We start from the raw sequence: 21,044 nt of genomic DNA on the forward strand, positions 1-21,044 counted from the left end.
TTTTCATACTAATAAAATGCTTCAGTTTATTTAACTGTTCTTATGCTCAAGTTCTCTGAAGTCAAATTATTAGTAAGCCACCAGTAAAAGTCCTCTTTATTGAGGCCGAAAGAACCATAACATAATCGTCTGAATAATTGTTTGGCAATTACAATTCTGTAAGGACTGATTGATCCTTACTGGCACGCTCATAATTACAAAAGTAACCTTCGAAAGCCAAAAAGCCAACAATGATGTGAGTATTCACATCATATATCATGTAATTAAAATGAATATTCACATTAATTTGAAATAAAATTTTGTCATTGTGTTGTCAATTACATGGTGTGAATATTCATACTAAAACATACGAATGTGAACGTTCACATGACTACATTAGATAAGAGAGAATGTTCACATATTGTGAATGTTCACATCACTACATGTTGTGAATAAAAATATGTTGTCAATTAAAAATATAAGGAACCTTATTTTTAATGCATTGTCAATTAAAAATAAAAAAGGTTCACATGTTATGAATATTCACATCACCACATTAGATTAGAGAGAATTTTTCTGAAAGGTATTGTGAACATTCACATCAGATGAGAGAGAATGTTCACATTATTTTTAATGTGTTGTCAATTAAAAATATATTCACATTAGATAATAATATAAAATAATAACATTAATATTTTTTAATTTTTGTATGAAATTTCTTATGCCTTGGTCCTTTCCTTTCTTTCTCTTCCTCTCAATATTAAATATCAACATTAAATATAAGGGCTAGGGGTGGGCGTGGGTCGGTTGCGGCCACGGAACCTCCAATCCGCCATCCGTCCGTTAGATTGGCAGATTGGAGAAAATCAATCTGCATCCGTCCGCTAATCCAGTGGATGTAGATTGAGCGGATTGGCGGATGGATGCGAATCGGTTTGGCGGTTTAAAATTTTATAAATTTTCAATATAATTCAACTTGTGCACTTCTTCAAAAAAAAAAAAAAAAGTATTACAGTTAATGACTTAAAAAAGTACAGCAGTGCTAGAGGCCTCGAATTTGCCTCGACAACAATATTATTTATTTATTTATTTATTGTTTTGTTTTTGAGTGGTGGTTGCGTTAGTTAGTTATTTTTTATTTTTTGGTTTTTTTTTGTTTTTTTTTTAAGGGTGGTTTATGTGTAGGAATGTGTCAAAAAATTAGACATTCCACACTAACTCATCGTATAAAATTATATGGAATTAACAAAATTTAACTAACAACCTAACTGATCAGTTAATTTTATCACTCAATCAGTCCAACCTAATTGACTGATCAGTTAAGCTGCTGGTTAAATTTTGTTAATTTCATATAATTTTGTACGATGTGTTGGTGCGAAATGTTTAGTTTTTTGGCACACCCCTACACATAACCACCTTTAAAAAAAAAATACCAAACCAACATAACCCAACAAATAAAATAAAAAAACCAACATAGCCCAACAAATAGAAGAAAAAAAAAAAACTGAGCCTACATAGTTTGATAAGGTGAGTGAGTTGGGTTAGACTTTATCAAACCATAAAGAATAAGTTAGTGCGAGACGTCTAATACACATAACCACGTTTGCAAAAAAGAAAGAAAAAAAAAGGATAGAATTTAAAAAAAAAAAAAACCAAACACACAGCACAAAAAAAAAAAAAAGAAAAAAGAATTTCGAGGCAATTTCGAGGCCTCAAATTCGAGGCCTTAAGCATTAATAAAAAAAGTATTACAATCACTACATGTCTCATCCAAAGAAATAAAGTTTGAAACTTCAGAATATCACAATCACTGCATGCATCATCCACATATTACAATGACATCATGCCTTATCGACATAAAGTATTATAATTTGTGATTCTTAAAATATAAAAACAATTTAAACCACCAAAACCATGAACAGAGCAGTAGTAGAGATTGTATGCCTCTGTATTGTTACATCTATATCTGTTTTTGAAGACAAAAACCAACCAGCATATATCATATTTTCTATTTATTATTTTTAGAGTTAGATTTAAAAACCAAAAAATATAGATAAATAATACGTTTATTTTTTAAATTAAAAAGATATATTCAAGTTGAAAACTTTTTTTCAACAGAATATTTAAACTCTTTTTCAATTGAAAACACAAACAAAATATTTAAACAAATTGAAAACACAAAGTCTTATAACTATTAGGAGTGCTTACGGTTTGACGGTTTGGTTGCGGCTAAAGGAACCACAAATCCGCCATCCGTCTGCTAGATTGGTGGATTGGAGAAAATTAATCCGCAACCATTCGCTAGTCATCACGCATCCGTCCAAAATGTGGCAGATCGGTTCGGTTCGGTCGGTTTTGACGGATCGATATATCCGCTGCTCATCCCTAATAAGGGCATAAAAATCTAAGAAAATAGTGTAAATTAAGAAAAATGACTTTATGAAATAAAAATATAAATACATAGGACTAAGTGGGTTAAAAAATTCCTTTATAGACTTCTTGAGTCAGAACACTTCTAAATGAGATTTATCAATAAAATCACATTGGAGAGGAAAACTAAAAGGGAGGAAAGAATGGTAAAATTATCCAATTCGATTATATAGGTTAAAATTGTTAAAATTAGGGTAAAATACGAAACCGTATTGTTAAAATAATTGAGTTCAAAGAAAAGAATTCATGCAAATACTTGAGTTCAAGGTAAAGAATTCATGCATAAAATCTGAAAAGATCTAACATGTTACCATCCCTGGAGTGGGAGAAAACTAATTTATGTGATTATTTTTTTAAGTAATCTTATTTCTATTTCTTTTCCACCTATATCTTGTTCATATATATATATATGTTTTGTTGAAAAAGAGTTCATGGATATGTTTGGTTTAGTTTTAAAATAATGATTTGAGTGTAAAATTGTGTTTTGAGTTTTAAATTTTTGAATCATGATTTGCAAAAGAGAAAATTTATTTGATTATAAATTTTAAAAATAATTTTGTAATTTTTTTTTTAGTTTGATTAATTAGCGTATAGAATGTTGAAAAATATGAAAGAAGAGAGAAGAGATAAAAGAGAATAAGTGATTGATTGATTGATTAATGACAATGAAAAATAAAAAAAATTGAAATTTTAAAATTAATTTTAAATTATATTTTAAATATATGTTTGACTAATATATTTTATTTAAATCATAATTTAAAAATTAAATTAAATGTTAAAAACTAAACCGCTGTTCATATTTCTTCCTTCACTAACCCACTTTGGTGTCGTTTGGGACGAGCTCATTTGGGCTCTGTTGGCTCATTGAGTCACAAAAGATAAAATAGGCTATTTGAGCCACAACAGATAAAACATCACATCCAACCCATAATCATTACACTCTTCTCTTACAAAAAAAGTCAAAAAAGTCAAAAAACCAAAAAGTCATTCCCAAACCAAGCTTTTGAGCCCATGCTCAAATAGCCAAAAAAGCCAAAAAGTCAACTCACTTCACAAACAGAGGCTTTATGGGCAAAAGATCTTTTTAGGGGTGTTTTAAGAAGATAGTTAAAATTGTTTTTTAGTTTTTTTTTATAAATTTTTTTGTGAGGGAGGAAAGTGGGTTACAAGTTGAAAAGTGATTTTTAACCCACTTTCTAAAATAACAGTTCGTTTGAGATGTGGTTTGACTTTTTGACTTTATTAGTCTGAGATTAAAAAAACTCGTTTATGATAGACTTTTAAATTTTTTTTGACTTTTTTAAGAAAAAAATGAAATGATTATAATGTAGATATGATATTTTATCTTATTAAATTAAAAAATATATTTTATTTTTTTTGATTAAAATATTTAAAAAAATTAAAAAGTCCTCAAACGAAAGCTTCTAATGACTGTACCAACTAGTTAGTGGACTTGACGGTTCAGGTCGGTCAATGGGGCATATTATAAGTCTTTCATTAATAATTTATTTTATTAATCTGTAAAGGTTTAGTGGATAAATCGTGTATTGAAAAAATTAAATTAATAAAATAATTTTATTATTTTAATATATAAGATCTAAACGGTCTAAATATAACTTAATTTATTTTATTTTATTTTACAATGATCTGGGAAGAAGGTTAGAAATAAAAATAATTAATAAAGATAAAATAAATTAAAATAATTAATAATATAAAATATTACATTTAAATCATAATCATTATTTTTTTATTATGATCAAATAAACAATAAAAAAAATTAATTATCTTTTCCAACATAATTTTTTTTAATCAAATTAAAATAATAAAAAAATTAAAAAACCAATTAAAAACGAACTTCTCCAAATAACATTGTGGAAAGTGAGACTCGAGCTGCTGAGCTAGCCCACGAGACCGCAACCGTAGTGGACCGCCCAGTCACCCCGTCAACGTCCTCCCCACCCCACTTCAGCTCTTCACGTCCTCGTCGCGTTTATTTCCAGCCTCTTCAACCTCTCGCTATCTCTCTCTCTCTCTCTCTCTCTCTCAAATTTACTCTCTCTCTAAATCCTGTACCCAAAACCCTCTTCCACCCCCTCCGCAATCGCAATCGCAATCGCAATCGCAATCGCAACCGCAACCGCAACCGCAACGCAACCGCAACCATGAACATCTTCAGATTCGCCGGCGACATGACTCATTTACTCAGTATTCTAGTCCTCCTCCTCAAAATCTACGCCACCAAATCATGCTCAGGTACACAAACTCTCATAGATCTTGAATTGAGTATTCCAAACTGTAATTGAAGCTGAGTTTGTTGTTGTTGTTCCGAGTTAGGGATTTCGCTGAAGACTCAGGAGCTGTACGCCTTGGTGTTCGTGACTCGCTACTTGGATCTATTCACAGACTTCATCTCTGTTTACAACACTGTGATGAAATTGGTGTTCATCGGAAGCTCGTTGGCGATCGTGTGGTGCATGCGCTGGCACCGAGCCGTGAAGCGGTCATACGATCGAGAACTCGACACTTTTCGCCATTACCTAGTAATCGCAGCGAGCCTTGTCTTGGCTCTACTTGTTCACGAGAAGTTCACATTTCAAGAGGTATTTTCATTTCTCTAATATATTCCATTATATTGGTTTTGTCTGTTTTTCTGATTTGTATTGACCTAATTTTGAGCTGCTAGTTTTGATTGGTATAGTGTTGTGGTTTTGCCAAATAGGAATACAATATGCCTGATTTGATTTTCTATATCTTGCTCATCTTTTTTTTTTGTTTTGTTTTTTTTTTTTTTTTTGAATGCTCTAATATTGTGAGAGAATTGATTATTGCTGACCATGTTATTCAGAGTTTGACTCTAATTTTTTGTTTGATGTCCTTACTAGATTCTAGTCTTGATATTAGGATATTGTAGTTTGATTATTGGAACTGGCTGTGGATCAGTAAAAATTCATCATGGCCACCATTCATTATACAAAAAATACAATAACAAATCGGGCCATTCGTTATTTTTTCAGTAGACCACATCATTGCTCCATACTCCAATTAATGAAGCCCTATCTTCTCAAAACACCTAGTATCATGAATTCAAATGGACAACTTTCAGACTAATCTCCCAGAGAAGTAACTAGGTTCTCACAGTAATTTCATCAAACACCTAAGTAGCACCGAGCAAAAAGGGAAACAAGTGATTGGAGAGGGAAAAAATTAGCAGCAGCAGAGAAGAAAGGGAAAAGCAAGCAGCAATGGCAGTGAAGGAACAGAAAATGCAATAGCAATAACAACTGCAGAGAAGAATAGAACAACAGGAGTAGTGATAGAGGAAAGGAAGGAATGGGGGAAAACCCTAAAGTCCACTACGGAGCTCTAATCCACAAGCTAAAGAATAGAGAAGGGGAAAGATACGTGTAGCCGTCGCTCTAACAAACTCAAGCGCTTCTCACATCTTGGCCTCTTTTTAACTGACCTAATTGAATCCTATTTATAGACTTTTCAAAACCCTAAAATACAAATTCATTAAAATAACCCTCATACAAAAATACAATAAAAAATCAGGCCATTCATTATTTTCCCTGTAGACCACATCATGTCACATCTCCATCTGCATGTACTGTTAACATTGATGGTGTTACTAGCAAACTTAATTCATTATGTATCCACTGCAAGGGCATAAATGAGTGCTGTGAGTATTTTAGTAGCCTACTAATGTACCATATCAACAAATTTTCTGAATTTTAACGACATTGTTATTATTGCTTTGCATATTTATACTTTACAGCTTGATCTATTATACAAAATGTCACATTCTTTGTTTCAAAATTTGGATTGAATGATAGTGTCCATGCTACAGTTTGAATTAATTCTTCTTTCTAATTGAGATATTTGTAGGATTTTTATTTTTTCATTTCACTATAAACAACTTTTCTTGTTCTTTGATTATTCCCTAGTTGTGCTCTATCCTGTCTTGTTTTGATTATTGTCTTTGTTGATTCTATTATTTGATTGTAGAACTAAAGAATAGTTTATTAGTTATTAATTGAAATTAAGGTTTTATCAAGAACACCAATCTCATCAACTTTCTTGTAAACTGGAAATCATCTTGTTCTTTCTTTTGTAACAGGAAGCAAAGCAACCTTTTGATATTGTGTTATCTTGGACATTCTCAATTTGTTTTGTAGGTTGTTGTAGTCATTTATTAATACTATATTTGAACGTGGGAACTTCATAGTGTGGTTGTATCATATATGCCCTGTGACTAACAAGTTAAACAGTATAGATAGAATATTTACCCGAAGATTGATTGATTTGTCATCATGGCTTGAAGTAGGTTTAAAAGATCAACTCTATGGAGTTTTTCCTATCTATTCTAGGACATGAAATATAAATGGGAAAATAGTTTTAGAAAACCAAACCAAACAGCTGTAAGTTTTTGGGTTTGCCTCTATCAAGTCAAGTGTACGTGCAAACAGTTATATTATAGCTTGATTTTGAACTTCGACAATGTTTTGTGCTAAGATCATTTTACTTTGTTTACTTTTTGGTTGAACTTGGTGTATGGAAATATGGAAGGGAAAAACAAAAGGTTGCTAATGAACATTGTTACAATAATGCTGCTTATTAAACCTTACCCAAACCTTGAACTTGTTTGATCAGTTTGATGATGTGCACTTGGTGGATATTGTTTCTAGGATTTGTTTCTTGTCCACTGTGGTTCTATAAATGTATTCTTACACTATGTTTGGGAACCTAGGAGCGAAAAGAAAAGAAATGATTACTTAAGTTATAAGAGAAAAGAAAAGAAAAAAAATGATTGTGATTTTTCTCCTTTTTGTTTGGATAAATAAGAAATAAAAGAAAAGAAATGATTGTGACTTCTCTCCATCTTGTTTGGTTAGATTTCATAAAAGAAAAGAAAAGAAACTGTTTTATGTTATATTACCAAAACAACATAAAAGCCTTTGAGGACATGGGTGTCAATCATTTTATTTCTTTTATTTTTACAAGGACAAAATTGGTATTATGAAAATATAAGAATATGTTGGTTTCTTTTCTCTCCTAATCTCTCAACTTTTGGGAAGATTGAAAATGAGGGTTATAAGAGAAATGGGTTTATCTCCGTTTCTCCCAATTTCTCTCCACTTAAGTTATCCAAACAAGTAAGAGAAATACATATCTCTTTATTTCTTTTCTTTTCTCTTCAAACCACTCAATCCAAACATAGTTAGTGTTTTATCCATTCTTAGTTTTCAATATCAGCACATCCTCTTGTTAGTTGCTTCTTTCTATTTAATTTGACATTGCTGCAAGATGTGCTGCTAAATTTGATGTAATTATGTTGCAGATCCTCTGGGCCTTTTCAATATACTTGGAGGCACTTGCAATTCTTCCCCAATTGGTTTTACTGCAAAGAAGTGGAAATGTGGACAATTTGACTGGACAATATGTCTTCTTTCTTGGGTATGTTTGACTGAACAGTTTTCTTGAGAAAGAACAACTAGTTCTTGAAATCTTACACTGCTCACTGTTGTCCTTACCCAAGAAAATTCTCGAGTACATTATTGTCAAACATTCTAACTACAACTATTGAAAGTGGCTTCAATATATATTTTTTTGTCTAACCTCTTCAGTTAATAGGATACACAAAAAATCTTGATTCATCACATGATATAAAATTTATTTTTAATGTTATTTTTTAAGAGTCCTGCTAATGACAGCCCTAAGGTCGATCAATAAAAAGCACATAATGTCAAAATATTTTTAATTCCAATACACATTTCACATATCTCAAAAAACTTGGTACATATTTCATACATTTTTTTTTACACACATAAAGGTTAATTACACTTTTCACCCATATAATTTGACCCCAATTTCACTTTACTTCCTATTGTTTCAATTTGAACAATTTGGTCCCTACACTTTAAGGCCTCATCTAGGAATTGGCCTTTTGACTTGTTACGAAAAGACGTATAAAAAAGTAAAGAAAGTAATATGATAATTTGTAGTGGCTTTTTGGCTAAAACACACACTCCCCAAACATACCCTAAGTTTCAATTGTCATTCTCATTCTATTTAATTCTTTGTTGATTTTGTCTGTTTGGTATAATTTTCCGGTTCATATTTTTTTTTTACACAGGGCCTATCGTGCACTCTACATTCTTAACTGGATCTACCGCTACTTCACGGAGCAGCGTTTCAGTCGATGGATATGTAAGTTGCTAGTATTAGAGAGCAGACCATCTTGGTTTGATCCGATGCATAGTTGATCTTTTCTAACTTCACATCTTCTTTGTCTCAGCTGTCATCGCTGGTCTTGTCCAGACTGCTCTCTATGCAGACTTCTTCTACTATTATTTCATCAGGTAATGAATCCTCGCACCTATTTTACACTGATTCTTCTCTTCTGTGTGTTTTTCCCGATAAACAGACTGAACGAAGCCATTTGTTTTGCAGCTGGAAAAACAATGCGAAGCTTCAACTGCCAGCCTGAAGTAAGGAAAGATGTGGATATTAAGTTGATACTTGCTGACATGAATTGCTGTTGCAATGGGAGACTCAGTACACCTATCATCAGGATTCCACTAACAAAATCAGATATAGGTTTTCAATGGAAAAAAAAGAAATTTAGTGTTTAGGCGGATCGAATAGGCCATGTTGGTACGAGGGGATTGTTTTGAAGCCCTTGTGATCTTCTTGTAACATGTAAAGATGCTGTTGGAAAGTCGAATACATGCTTTAGTGTAGACGTGAGTATTTTGTTGAATAGTGAGGGATATTTCTTAAAGGATATTTAAATTATGAATTTGAGTAGTAATATTTGGTGCGGTGACATTTGACATTTGCATTCACAGGAAGGGAGGACCTTTATGTGCTCCCAAAATGAGTTGTAAAGGTGGGTTTGAGCTATAGGTTGATCTTAGCTCCACCAATACTGTGTGTTTGGTTGAGAGATTTGAAGAGAGATTTGCAAAGAGAAATGAAAAAGGTAAGTGAAATGTGTATAAAATATATTTATATTTTATTTATTTTTATACATTTTTTTCTTTTTTCTTTTTAATTTTTTTTTCAAATTGTGCCACCAAAATACTAGTAATAAGGAATTGGTAACCCAATAATACTAATAGACAGACACCTTACCCCAAAAAATAAAAATAAAAACTAAACATGAGTCTCGCCCTTGAAGTTTTCTTTGGAAACTTGAATTATGTACTCTTAATCATTGGGCTCGCACCCGATAATGTAACTCTTTTATTTTTGCAATAAAATGATTTTTTAAAAAGTAAAATATAAAAAATTAAATCACTTGGAGTATGCTCACAATCACCGAGCTACTAGCTCGGTTTTTATTTTAAATTTTTTTATTGCAATTTATATATATATATATATATATATATATTGTAACTAAATCACATGGGAGAAGCTCCACAGGACCCTCTGTTGGTAGCTCATTTACTTTTTATCGTAGTAAAATGATTTTTTTTAATAAGAAAAATAAAGCAAAAAAGTCTTCTTTGAAGACAACCACCAAACTGGAGGTTGTATAATTCCACAATTACTGTGAATTGAGAGTTGGGGCATACACGGTACACCCACCAAAAATAAAATAGAATAAAAAACACCATAACTGAGTAAGTATAAAAAACGAAAAGTAAAAATCAAAATTAAAAGGTGTAATTAATAACACAAGAATTTTTAAATATTCATTTTAAATTTCTTTCATCTCTCACTACTATATAAACACTACCATATAAAGAGATTCTATAATCCTGTATTATAAATGCAACTTGTTCTTTTAGACCAGAATTATAAACATACCTTACATACTTCCTCCTATTTATCTTGTTTTTAGGCAAAAGAGTCGTCATTAGTTTTTTTCTTGTCTAATTAAGGCTATGTTTTGTTTTAATGGAAAACATTATTTATTTATTTATATATTTAATTGTTATCTTAAAATTAATGTTTAATGATTGTATTAGTGGTGAGATAGTGGTGGTTATGATGAGGTAGTGGAGATGGAGTTGGTAGTGAGGGAAGATGGTAGTGAAACAGTTTAATTAGTTTGTAATTGTATCCGTTGTTATTTATTGTGAGTTCATTTGTCTTGTAACTTAGTGACTCTCTTTACCACTCCCTCATAAATAAGTTAGTATAAAATGTACTTTGAATAATAAAAAAAAACTAGCCCATTTCAAAAATAAACATACTAGAGATTCTAAAAAAATATCAAAAATTTTACTTAATTTCAAATGGAAATTGTGTATGGAAGTAGTAAATGAGCAAGTGGTACAAATTATTTTATTAGTTTTGGGAAGATGAAATTTTAGTTAAAATGTCAAAAAGTTAAATAATTTTTTTTTCTTTTCTTTATTTTTTTACGTTTTTTTTTTATATAAAAATATCAAAAAATCATTTCCAATTTTTTTTTAATATTTTCACCTCTTATTATAATAAAAAAATTATTTAAAAAGCCACATCCAAACAAACCTCTATCTTTTCCTTTGAATCGTTTTTCATTCTTTCGAGAAATTATAATCACGGAAGAAAATTTCTTCATACTTTTTAAGTCATATTTACAAAAAAAAAAAATCATAATCAAATATTTTAAAATAATAGTTATAATTAAATAAGAAAATAGTATAATTAAAAATATAATAGAATTGTTCTCATTTTTATCAACTGAAATGAAAGCCTCTAAAATTCCACGTCATACCGCCAATCACACGCGGTGAAACCTGATAGGCCAAGGCCTCGTGGCATTGCGTCGCGAAAAAGCTCTTGGGATCTACCTGATCTGCATCTGCTCAACCCGAGAAATCAATAAAAACCCTAGACACTGTTAAGCCCTGTTCCGCCATCACCATCACCATCACCATCACAATTCTCTGTTGGGTTGGGGTTTCAGATCTTCGTATTTAAACACGTGAGTAAAATTTGATCTCCGACCCTCATTTCGTATTTTTTCAACTTCATAATCGATACTTCCTATATGATGCATTGTGATCTGAATTTTAGTCTTTGATCTGATCTGATCTGATGGTTTGTGGTGAATTTTCTTTTCTTAAATTACTTGCCTTTATTCGTCTGGTTAATTTCGATCTCATGGAATTTTATTGGATCGAGCTTAGATTTGTATTTTATTATTGTATCTTTGTTTTGAATATATATATATGTATCTATCTGTAAATATTACTGTTTTATAATTTTGGGTTCTGTTTGGTTGCTGAGAAATTTTGGCAACTACAAAGTACTGTCATGGAATTTGCGGTTTTGGGTTGGGTTTTTATGAAAATGAAAAAAACTGACTTCTAATGAGCTGGGTGGTTGCTTTTGGGGGGGCACAGTTGAGTGGAGGTTTCCGATTTAATTGTTGAATAAACCGATATGGAATTGAATTGCTTATACCAAATTTGAGGATCAAAAATGGATTCTGAGATCTTGAGACAGTATATATATATATATATATGTTTGTGCATGTGTAAGTGTGTTTTCGGTGAGAAATTCGTGGTACCCTCCGACTATGGACTAGTTCTTTTTGGCGAGCCTTAGTTTTGTCTTATTTTGATCTTATATGGGCTTCTGGCTAGCTATTCACTTTTTTTGCTTGTGAAGAACTGATAATTCTTCGAAGGCATCCAGCTGCAATTTGTTTTGCATCTTTGCTTATATGTTTTATGGCAGTTTTAGACTAATATTTGTTGTATGTTTGATATGCAATTTGTGTAATGAGAATTGAACTGGAATTGTATATTGGAATGTGCTACTCTTGATAATGTGATTATGATCACACAAGGAAGCCAAATGTTGTTTATCCCATTTGGTAAGGAAATGTTTCAGTTTTGTACGCATCGGACTATCTTGTATCCCTATTGGCATGCATGGTTATTGGAAAAATGTGGCCTTATTTGATAATTGAGAGCCTCGTCATCGCTTTCAACCTGAATAAGTTCATATATTGGATGGTGACAATGCTAGTATATATTACTTTTAGCCTTTTAGTTATTAATTTGAATTATGATTGTGGCTTACACATCTTGGCAAAGAGATGCTCAACCTTTACCTTGACAATTGGCATTGGAATTTGAATATGAAGTCCCAGGCATGATGATGCGTCGATAGAAATTCATCACCACGGCCCATAAGGTTGTCATAATCTGTTGAGTTTCAGAAAGACTTTGTTGAGGCTCATATTGGTCTCTTTCTGTGTTTATCCAGCAGCTGAAGTAAACCTAGGGTATCAATCATGTGAAAATCATTATTGCTTTTGTATATGTTCTACATGGAATGCACAATGTTAAGTGAAATCTCAGAATATGGAAGTTTTACGATTATGTTTAATGCACTTGCTAAAGTTTACGTCATGGGTTTTTCTTGCTATGTTGGGTTAGTTTATTTAGCCTCTTTTTTTCCCCCTAGAGAAATTTTGTTGCTATTTTATAAGGATGCTTGCTGGGAATTCTATGTTTAATCAACCCTAGTTGTAAGTGGAACTTTGGTTTTCAATGTTACTAGATAATTATCTATTGCATTTCTTGTTGAGTTGGCATTTGCATCTAAATTGTTAGTTACATATTTACAAATGGCTGGAAGCAGGTTGGAGTAACTGTTTTTCTGGCTAAAAAATGGGAGGAGGATTTAGAGTGCTGCATCTGGTCAGACCATTTTTATCATTTCTGCCAGAAGTTCAGAGTGCTGACAGGAAGATTCCCTTTAGAGAAAAGGTCATATACACCGTCATTTCTCTTTTCATCTTTCTGGTTTGCAGTCAGCTCCCTCTATATGGCATACACTCTACAACAGGTGCAGACCCTTTCTATTGGATGCGTGTTATTCTTGCTTCAAACCGTGGAACTGTCATGGAACTGGGGATCACTCCTATCGTGACTTCTGGTCTGGTGATGCAACTCTTAGCTGGGTCAAAGATCATTGAGGTGGACAACAGTGTCCGTGAAGATCGTGCACTCCTGTGGGTATCTTAACTCCTAGTTATTTTTTGTGATTGTCTGTCGCTGGTTTTAGCAATTAGTAGAAAGATTTTATTGCCAAAATTGGTTGCCCTCTTATCTGATTATGTTGTATACATCGGGTCTTTCACCTTTGTTTGTAAATTGCTAACTTGCTGCTTCTCCCATGTTGCTTTAGATGATTAAGTTTGATTCAACTTTACTCGAGTGCCTACTAGTTAGTGAATCATGTTGTAAATATACTTGACTTAGTGAATCATGTTGTAAATATACTTGACTTATCTCTGCTGTCCTTTCCAGAAATGGTGCACAGAAGTTGCTGGGAATCCTGATTGCCGTTGGTGAGGCTGTTGCCTATGTTCTGTCAGGAATGTACGGAAGTGTCGGCCAACTTGGTGTTGGGAATGCTATTCTCATTATTATTCAGCTTTGCTTTGCTGGAATCATTGTTATATGCTTAGATGAACTTCTCCAGAAGGGATATGGTCTTGGATCTGGGATTTCCCTTTTCATAGCTACCAATATCTGGTAAACTGCTGCCGCCTCTTCCATTTTAAGCTTTGGTGTTTGATACTTCTGGATAATGGATAGTGTCCTAATTTTTTGGTTTATTTGCAGTGAGAATATTATCTGGAAAGCATTTAGCCCCACAACTATCAACAGTGGCCGTGGTGCTGAATTTGAAGGTGCTGTTATTGCTTTGTTCCATCTACTGATTACTAGGACAGATAAAGTTCGTGCTCTCCGGGAAGCTTTCTACCGGCAGAACCTTCCAAATGTGACAAATCTGCTTGCGACTGTCCTGATCTTCCTTATTGTTATCTACTTCCAAGGTTTCCGTGTTGTTTTGCCTGTGAGATCCAAAAATGCACGTGGACAACAGGGTTCTTATCCAATTAAGCTATTTTACACATCGAACATGCCCATCATTCTTCAATCTGCACTTGTATCCAATCTTTATTTCATCTCTCAGGTTTGGAGCTTTATATGTGCGAGTGGAATTGTAGGATCTTATTTTTTTCCCTTACCGTTGTGAAAATATAAATACCATTCTCTCTATGTACAGTTGCTACATAGGAAGTACAGTGGAAATTTCTTGGTAAATCTATTGGGTAAGTGGAAGGAATCTGAATATTCAGGCCAGTCTATCCCAGTTGGTGGTCTTGCTTACTATGTCACTGCACCATCAAGGTATTAATGCCTTTCCTCCATATTTTTTGACCATTTGATTTCTCTCCATCCATCATTTCCATATTAAATGGGCATGATAATCTTCCAGAATACACACACACACACACACACACACATTCCTCAATCTTTTGTTTCCTCTTGGTTTCACTGATGCCTGGTTTCTCTTTAACCAATGTGGTAAAATTTCAGCTTGGCAGACATGGCAGCCAATCCCTTTCATGCTCTCTTCTATTTAGTGTTCATGCTGTCAGCCTGTGCACTGTTCTCAAAAACTTGGATTGAGGTTTCTGGATCTTCTGCTAAAGATGTGGCCAAGCAACTTAAGGTGACATTAGATGAATGTTTAGATTTCTCATCTTATGCATTTTGTTATAATTTGCTGTATGTTATAATTGATTCTGCAAGCTGAGGTGAAGAAGAAGATTGGAACTTAGATGTATTGGTCTGAAAACAATTAGTAGAATGTTGATTCTGGAAAGAGGGATGAGAGAGAGAGAGAGAGAGAGAGGATGGAGGAGACTTAAAAGAGGGAGTGACCCAACTTGAATCCTTGTGCACTTCTCTTTCCCACCCTCGTTCAAATCAATCAACCTGGATTTGAAATTTAGGCACGGTAGTGGATTTTGTAGCAAGTCATGTAGCATTTGAAAAAACAAAGTCACCACGAGTTCTGATCATAGCCATGTAGCATTAAAAATAAGTCATGGCAAGTTATGATTTCTATTTACTGTTAAATTGATAGTAATCTGATGCATTCTTGTATATGGTTCTGCATGCCTAATTGGAAACATATGATTGATCTGGTAGTGATTGAGCGAATGAATTTGTGCTCAATATATTATTAAGCAGACACTGTTAGCAACTTTAAAAACAAATCACTGAACTTGTTAATAGCCTAGTGTTGGTGAGTCAAGCTCTTTATTATGAACAATTAAACTTTGAAAATGAGTTATCTACTTGTGATATTTAATTCTTTTTGTGGTTACTTTTGCAGGAGCAACAAATGGTGATGCCTGGACATCGGGATTCAAATTTACAGAAGGAATTGAATCGGTATATCCCTACTGCAGCGGCGTTTGGGGGAATGTGCATTGGTGCCTTAACCGTGTTGGCCGATTTCATGGGAGCAATTGGTTCGGGGACAGGAATTCTACTTGCGGTTACAATCATATATCAGTACTTTGAGACATTTGAGAAGGAGAAGGCCAGTGAGCTGGGTATCTTTGGCTTTTAAGATCTAGTGGTTTTTCTTGGATGACGATGACAGTGACAATGAGTTCGATTGCAGCATAGGTCGAGCTGAGAGATCAATGTAGTGTTTGACCTTTGTTGAAATTTTACTTAGCAACTTGACTACTTGTTTACTTGTGAAATTTCAAAATGTTAGGAAATACATGGAGGCAAACTAACAGCTGTTTTGGCAAAAAAAAATTTTCTTCTTTTGACTTACTGGTGTTTGTGTTCTCTCTCTCTCTCTCTCTCTCTCTCTCTCACTCACACACACACACACACAAACACATTTTTCCTTCTTTTTCTGCTTTTGCAAGATCAAATTAGATTGATAATAATTTTATCATTTTGAATACAAATATGAAGAAATTATTTCGAATACAAATATTAAAATGTAAAGAAATTATGATTACGTTTATCATATCAATTTGTTTTAATGAATGATCACATATAATAGCGTTTAAAATAAATGACTCAAATCAAGGGTGTGGGTCTAGTCAACTGTGTGAACTAGAGATGAGCTTACCTTCTTTTTAACTGAGCATTTTTTTGTTTGTCAAAATCATTGGAAACTCCTCTCCTTTACGTGCCAACTTGTCAATCCTCCAGCACTTGAAGCTCCCTCCTTGCTGAAAAAGAGTGTGTAAAAATATTCCCCAAGTTTGATTGTATATGAAATAGATTATATATATATATATATTGTCGAATAATTTATATTATGTTTGATTAGAATAAGATATAATATGGGATAAAAGAGATGATAACTCATATCTTATAATACGGGATATGCAATAATATGGGGAGTGGTATATAATATACTACCGGATTTCATATCCACCTACTAATCAAATAAATAATATAAAAAAAGTGAAAATCACATGTTTTTCTCTCTCTTATATCCGGTCAAAGGAGTTTATCCCTATTATATACCCTAATCAAATAGACATAAACAGTTAATGTTACACATCATTTTTTGTTTGTGTAAAAATAATATTTGAACAATGATAAAAAAACTTAAGCCCTAATTTGAAAACTACTGTGGGAGAAAAGTAACTGTGTTACTGTATAATAATATTGCAAAATACATAAATAGGCTCTCACTTGGAAACAACATGCTAGAAAAGTAAAGGTATTCATACTTGAGTAGCTAGCTACTTCAATTATACGTATTCAAGACACAAGCAACAATGCAATTATGAAAATATTGTTCTCGTCCTCTTTGTTTGTGTTAGAGAGTACAAATAAATAGATGTGATTGTGGCCCCAAAGGAAGGATAAATCGTTGCCAAGATGATTTCACTTCAATTTTTATATCTATCTATATATATTTTAATGTTGAGATCAATCAGAATGAGAGAGAGGTAGTTGTTCATGATAGAAAAATGCCATGTGGTGTATATCTTTTATTTGACTAGGTTGGACATTAGAGAAAAATAATTAGATATTTGTCAGACAAAATTTACTTATTTATTTCATTTCTGTTTCCCTTCAAATTCCTTTTTCCTTTCAAATCCAAGAAGATCTAAACATAATTGAAATTGAAGACAACTTTCTCTTGTAAGCCTTAGGAAATAAAGTAAAGTGTACAAAGCATGTATAAGAACATAATTATGGCATGGATTACACATTTGTTTAATTGCTTTGTGTTCGAATATAGCATTATGTTTCTCTGTCTTGTGGAGCAATGCATCAACTGCGGATATTATTTGAGTTGTGACCTTATTGATGATATTTTCAGTCAATTAAAAATCGCAACACATATTAAGTGAATTATTTATTGTCTCTTAATTACTTGACATAGGTGAGTCACTATCTCCTCTCTGTAAAAATTTTCGCTATGTGATTGGTTTAAAACATAAAATGCCACGTAATATTTCAAAAATACCTAATAACTATCTTGATAAAAGTTCGATATCAGTACTTGTTGGACTCTAGTATACTTCAATCCCAAGTTAATACTATACCAACATTGAAGCCTAACTCTTAAATTTGATCTTCTAAACTAAGCAAATGTGCAATCAATGTTTCGTACTAAATTTGAGTCTTTCTGTCTCAACATACTTTTATAGTAGATGGAGCATATTTCAAGATTTTCGTATTTCAAAATTATAACGTAATCTAACATTTGTGTTTGTTTTGAAACAAAAAAGTCATAGATTTTGATTAAAAAAAATCCTTAGCCATGTTGGTGTGACCCTCTTGAGGTTGGTACTAAATACTCTTATTATTGAATCACCACTATACCTCTAAATCAAATATTTTGAGTCTACTAATGACACTTCCGATGATATTGTTTTTAAATTTTATACAAATTTATTAATATACTATTCTAGTGTTCCTAAAAAACGAAAAAGAAAAATTCATCAAATCCTAAAAAATTTTAAAAGACGAACACTAGAATGAACATAATTAAGTTTTGACAAACACTATAATGAGTTATAATCAAAATAAAAATTATAAAGATTGTAACTAAGTCATAATTAATATTGAAATGTGTCATAATCAAATTATAACCAACATTACAGCGAGTCATAACCACAAACCATAAAGATCATAATTGGACCCCAGAAAGGATGTGTGCTATGGAATTTCCCTTCATTGTTTAGAGACAAACAAATAAAATAAAAAATATTATGATTATCGAATTAACCTAAATTTCTTTTATAAATAATTAACAAGAAATATCTTATAAAATAAATTATTAAAATTATTAAAATAAGATCGGTGGTACGTCCCATGGCCCCGTTTTGAGAGAAGCCCATTCTTTTTTTTTCCTTTTTTTTGAATGTATGAATTCCATGTATTTGTGTTGAGTGACCAAAAAAAAAAAAAAAAAAGGTAAAAAAATCATTTATATATATATATATATCATTTTTCTTAAAAAATAGAGTGCACATATATACATAATTTGAAATCATGAATATGTAACAAACAGTTAACATCTTTGATCTTCTTTTCCCGCGCTTCAAATCTTGCTTTGCCCACTTCCATCTCCTGCTTCAACCTCAGATTCCTAGCTCTCTCTCGCTCTCAAACTCATTCTCATACTCTGATTTCCCAAAACCCAGATGGATTCATTGAAACCCAATTCAGCTCCAACAAAGAACAAGTTATCCAAGACACTCCACAAAGTTATCCACCTTACAGCACCCCCAAAATGTAGATGTAGAACAACCAATGCCTTCTGTCTCCCCATACCTCAAGAACACAAACCCAAAATCGATCCAACCCACAATTCTCAATCTTTCAACAATTCCCACAACAATGAATCAACAATGTCTCGAAACAGAGCAGCCATGGAAGCTTTCATCGCCAAGCTTTTTGCCACCGTTTCAGCCTTCAAAGCCGCCTATGCTGAGTTACAAATGGCTCAGTTTCCTTACGACAGTGAAGCTGTTCACTCAGCTGATGAAGCTGTAGTGGTTGAATTGAAAACGCTTTCGGAGCTGAAACAGAGCTTTTTGAGGAAACAGATCGATTCTTCACCGCCTCATGTGACGATGTTGCTAGCTGAGATTCAAGAGCAGCAGAGCTTGATGAAGATGTATGATATTACTATGAAAAAATTGCAATCTGAATTGGAAACAAAAGAGAATAGTATTTGTGCTCTTGAAGAAGCGCTTAATGAAGTAATTTCCAATAACAATGCGATCGAGAAGAGACTGCGCTTGAGCGGGCAATTTTCGGTGCTTGATGGTATAAAATTGTGTGAAACTAATTGGAATCCGAATCCCAATTGTTTCAACATGGTTTTACAGTACTGTTTGAGATGTGTTCGATCTTTTGTGAAGCTGATGCTTCGAGAAATGGAGTCTGCGAATTGGGATTTAGAGGCTGCTGCGAATGCGATTGTGCCCGAAGCAGTGTTTTCGAAAGCAAATCACAGATGTTTCGCTTTCGAATCGTTTGTTTGCAGAGAAATGTTCGATGGTTTCGACTCTCACAACTTTTCTCTTCCAAATGATCAGTCAATACGTAGATTTGTCTTTGTTGATCGGTTTGAGAAATTGAAGGCAGTGAATCCAATTCGTTATCTAAAAAACAACCCAAATTCAGCATTTGGGAAGTTTACAAGGAACAAGTACCTCCGTTTGGTTCACCCGAAAATGGAGACCTCATTTTCAGGGAATTTGAGACAGAGAAAGCTGATCAATTCCGGGGATCAGTACCCAGAATCTTCATTCTTCGCAGCATTTGCCGAGATGGCAAAGCGGGTTTGGCTTTTGCATTGCTTGGCTTTCTCGTTTGATCAAGAAGTGAACATCTTTCAAGTTGGAAAGAATTGTAGATTTTCGGAGATGTACATGGAAAATGTGACCGACGAGGTGTTTGCCTCGGCAGAGGAGGACGGTGGTGACGGCAGTTTGAGGGTGGTGTTTACGGTGGTTCCGGGGTTTAAGATCGGAAAAACAGTGTTCCAAAGTCAGGTATATCTATTTCCGGTGGGAACTCCAGTGAACGGTTGATGCTATTTTACTTGGTACTTTTTATAAAATTTTTAAGTTTTTTTATTATCAAACCTTGCACACTTGATTAATGTACTAACTTTTGTAATCAAATAGAAGGAAAAAAGGTCCAATTTCGTTTCTGGCAAGGGAGGAAGATATGGAGAAAATTTTACCATTCATCATCCAGCCAGGTCATCCCCAACCCAATCTGCAGGGGGAGATTAACTTTGGTGCCTCTCCCCTTCGGCATTACCAACTTCGCCCTAACACCTACTCCCCTCCCCTGGTTGCGACTCCCCTTTTTTCAATTATCATTCCTCGTGTTATCATCACCTGCTGGATGAGAGGGTTCAAGAATACTGTCGAAGAATTCAAAAATCTTCGAAGATCGTAGGAAAATTCGAATTCTCTAGAAATAATGAGAGACTTAGATTCTTTAACGGTCCCAATTAGGAACAAAATAGTAAAGAGACGATGGAGATAAGAGATTGGGTGAAGAAGAAGGCATAGTAGTTACAGAGATAATAATGACAAGACTCCCATAGATCTCCTACTTTCACTTTTAAGTAGATAATGGAGAAGAGAAATTAGTTCTTTTTCAAGAGTTGTCTCTTCAAAATTCATCCATTATAAAGCTATGGGTGAATACTATTTATAGGTACTTCATGATGTAGGATGGAGCTCATGTGCACATAGGGAATATTCCCTCTGACAACCTTATTTGAAGAGGTGACCTCTCCGAGGATAAGAAAAAAACTCCGAAGAAGAGATCAATCCCTCAGCGAACCCTTCTTCTTAGCCACACCAA

The 21,044-nt window shown here is 33.3% G+C and overlaps 3 protein-coding genes across 6 annotated transcripts; all 3 read left to right on the forward strand.

Annotated features, from left to right (window-relative positions):
* The first annotated feature begins 4,388 nt into the window (after positions 1–4,388).
* On the forward strand, positions 4,389–9,237 carry LOC114275015 (ER lumen protein-retaining receptor A). 2 transcript variants are annotated; one of them, XM_082886538.1, is made up of 7 exons: positions 4,389–4,511; positions 4,542–4,662; positions 4,744–5,009; positions 7,748–7,863; positions 8,543–8,616; positions 8,705–8,768; positions 8,860–9,237. In XM_082886538.1, exons 2-7 carry the CDS (start codon positions 4,572–4,574, stop codon positions 8,894–8,896), a joined length of 648 nt encoding a protein of 215 aa, XP_082742664.1. In that variant the 5' UTR covers positions 4,389–4,511; positions 4,542–4,571; the 3' UTR covers positions 8,897–9,237. The 2 variants fall into 2 exon arrangements, with proteins under 2 accessions (XP_082742664.1, XP_028072786.1); XM_028216985.2 differs by having other exon boundaries at positions 4,468–4,662.
* A 1,840-nt stretch (positions 9,238–11,077) lies between these two features.
* LOC114275014 (uncharacterized) lies at positions 11,078–16,007 on the forward strand. 3 transcript variants are annotated; one of them, XM_028216983.2, is made up of 7 exons: positions 11,078–11,326; positions 12,997–13,369; positions 13,668–13,895; positions 13,986–14,340; positions 14,434–14,558; positions 14,748–14,883; positions 15,553–16,007. In XM_028216983.2, exons 2-7 carry the CDS (start codon positions 13,026–13,028, stop codon positions 15,790–15,792), a joined length of 1,428 nt encoding a protein of 475 aa, XP_028072784.1. In that variant the 5' UTR covers positions 11,078–11,326; positions 12,997–13,025; the 3' UTR covers positions 15,793–16,007. The 3 variants fall into 3 exon arrangements, with proteins under 3 accessions (XP_028072784.1, XP_028072785.1, XP_082742665.1); XM_028216984.2 differs by having other exon boundaries at positions 11,257–11,449; XM_082886539.1 differs by having other exon boundaries at positions 11,315–11,442.
* Positions 16,008–18,856: 2,849 nt separating this feature from the next.
* On the forward strand, positions 18,857–20,307 carry LOC114275013 (protein GRAVITROPIC IN THE LIGHT 1-like). Its single transcript, XM_028216982.2, has one exon. The coding sequence runs from the start codon at positions 18,857–18,859 to the stop codon at positions 20,252–20,254; it is 1,398 nt and encodes a 465-aa protein (XP_028072783.2). The 3' UTR covers positions 20,255–20,307.
* Positions 20,308–21,044: the final 737 nt, after the last annotated feature.

Source organism: Camellia sinensis, chromosome 9 (genome assembly GCF_055761805.1).
Source record: "Camellia sinensis isolate YWXY chromosome 9, ASM5576180v1, whole genome shotgun sequence".
In the NCBI taxonomy this organism is placed as follows: Eukaryota; Viridiplantae; Streptophyta; class Magnoliopsida; order Ericales; family Theaceae; genus Camellia; species Camellia sinensis.

Excerpts from the sequence above, each read along its gene's own strand:
- LOC114275015 (XM_082886538.1), top strand. The coding sequence starts at position 4,572 with ATGAACATCTTCAGATTCGCCGGCGACATGACTCATTTACTCAGTATT. Across the intron at positions 4,663-4,743 it reads CGCCACCAAATCATGCTCAG|GGATTTCGCTGAAGACTCAG; the intron begins GTACACAAACTC and ends GTTCCGAGTTAG. Across the intron at positions 8,769-8,859 it reads TTCTACTATTATTTCATCAG|CTGGAAAAACAATGCGAAGC; the intron begins GTAATGAATCCT and ends TTTGTTTTGCAG.
- LOC114275014 (XM_028216983.2), top strand. The coding sequence starts at position 13,026 with ATGGGAGGAGGATTTAGAGTGCTGCATCTGGTCAGACCATTTTTATCA. Across the intron at positions 14,341-14,433 it reads ATCTTTATTTCATCTCTCAG|TTGCTACATAGGAAGTACAG; the intron begins GTTTGGAGCTTT and ends CTCTATGTACAG. Across the intron at positions 14,559-14,747 it reads TATGTCACTGCACCATCAAG|CTTGGCAGACATGGCAGCCA; the intron begins GTATTAATGCCT and ends GTAAAATTTCAG.
- LOC114275013 (XM_028216982.2), top strand. The coding sequence starts at position 18,857 with ATGGATTCATTGAAACCCAATTCAGCTCCAACAAAGAACAAGTTATCC.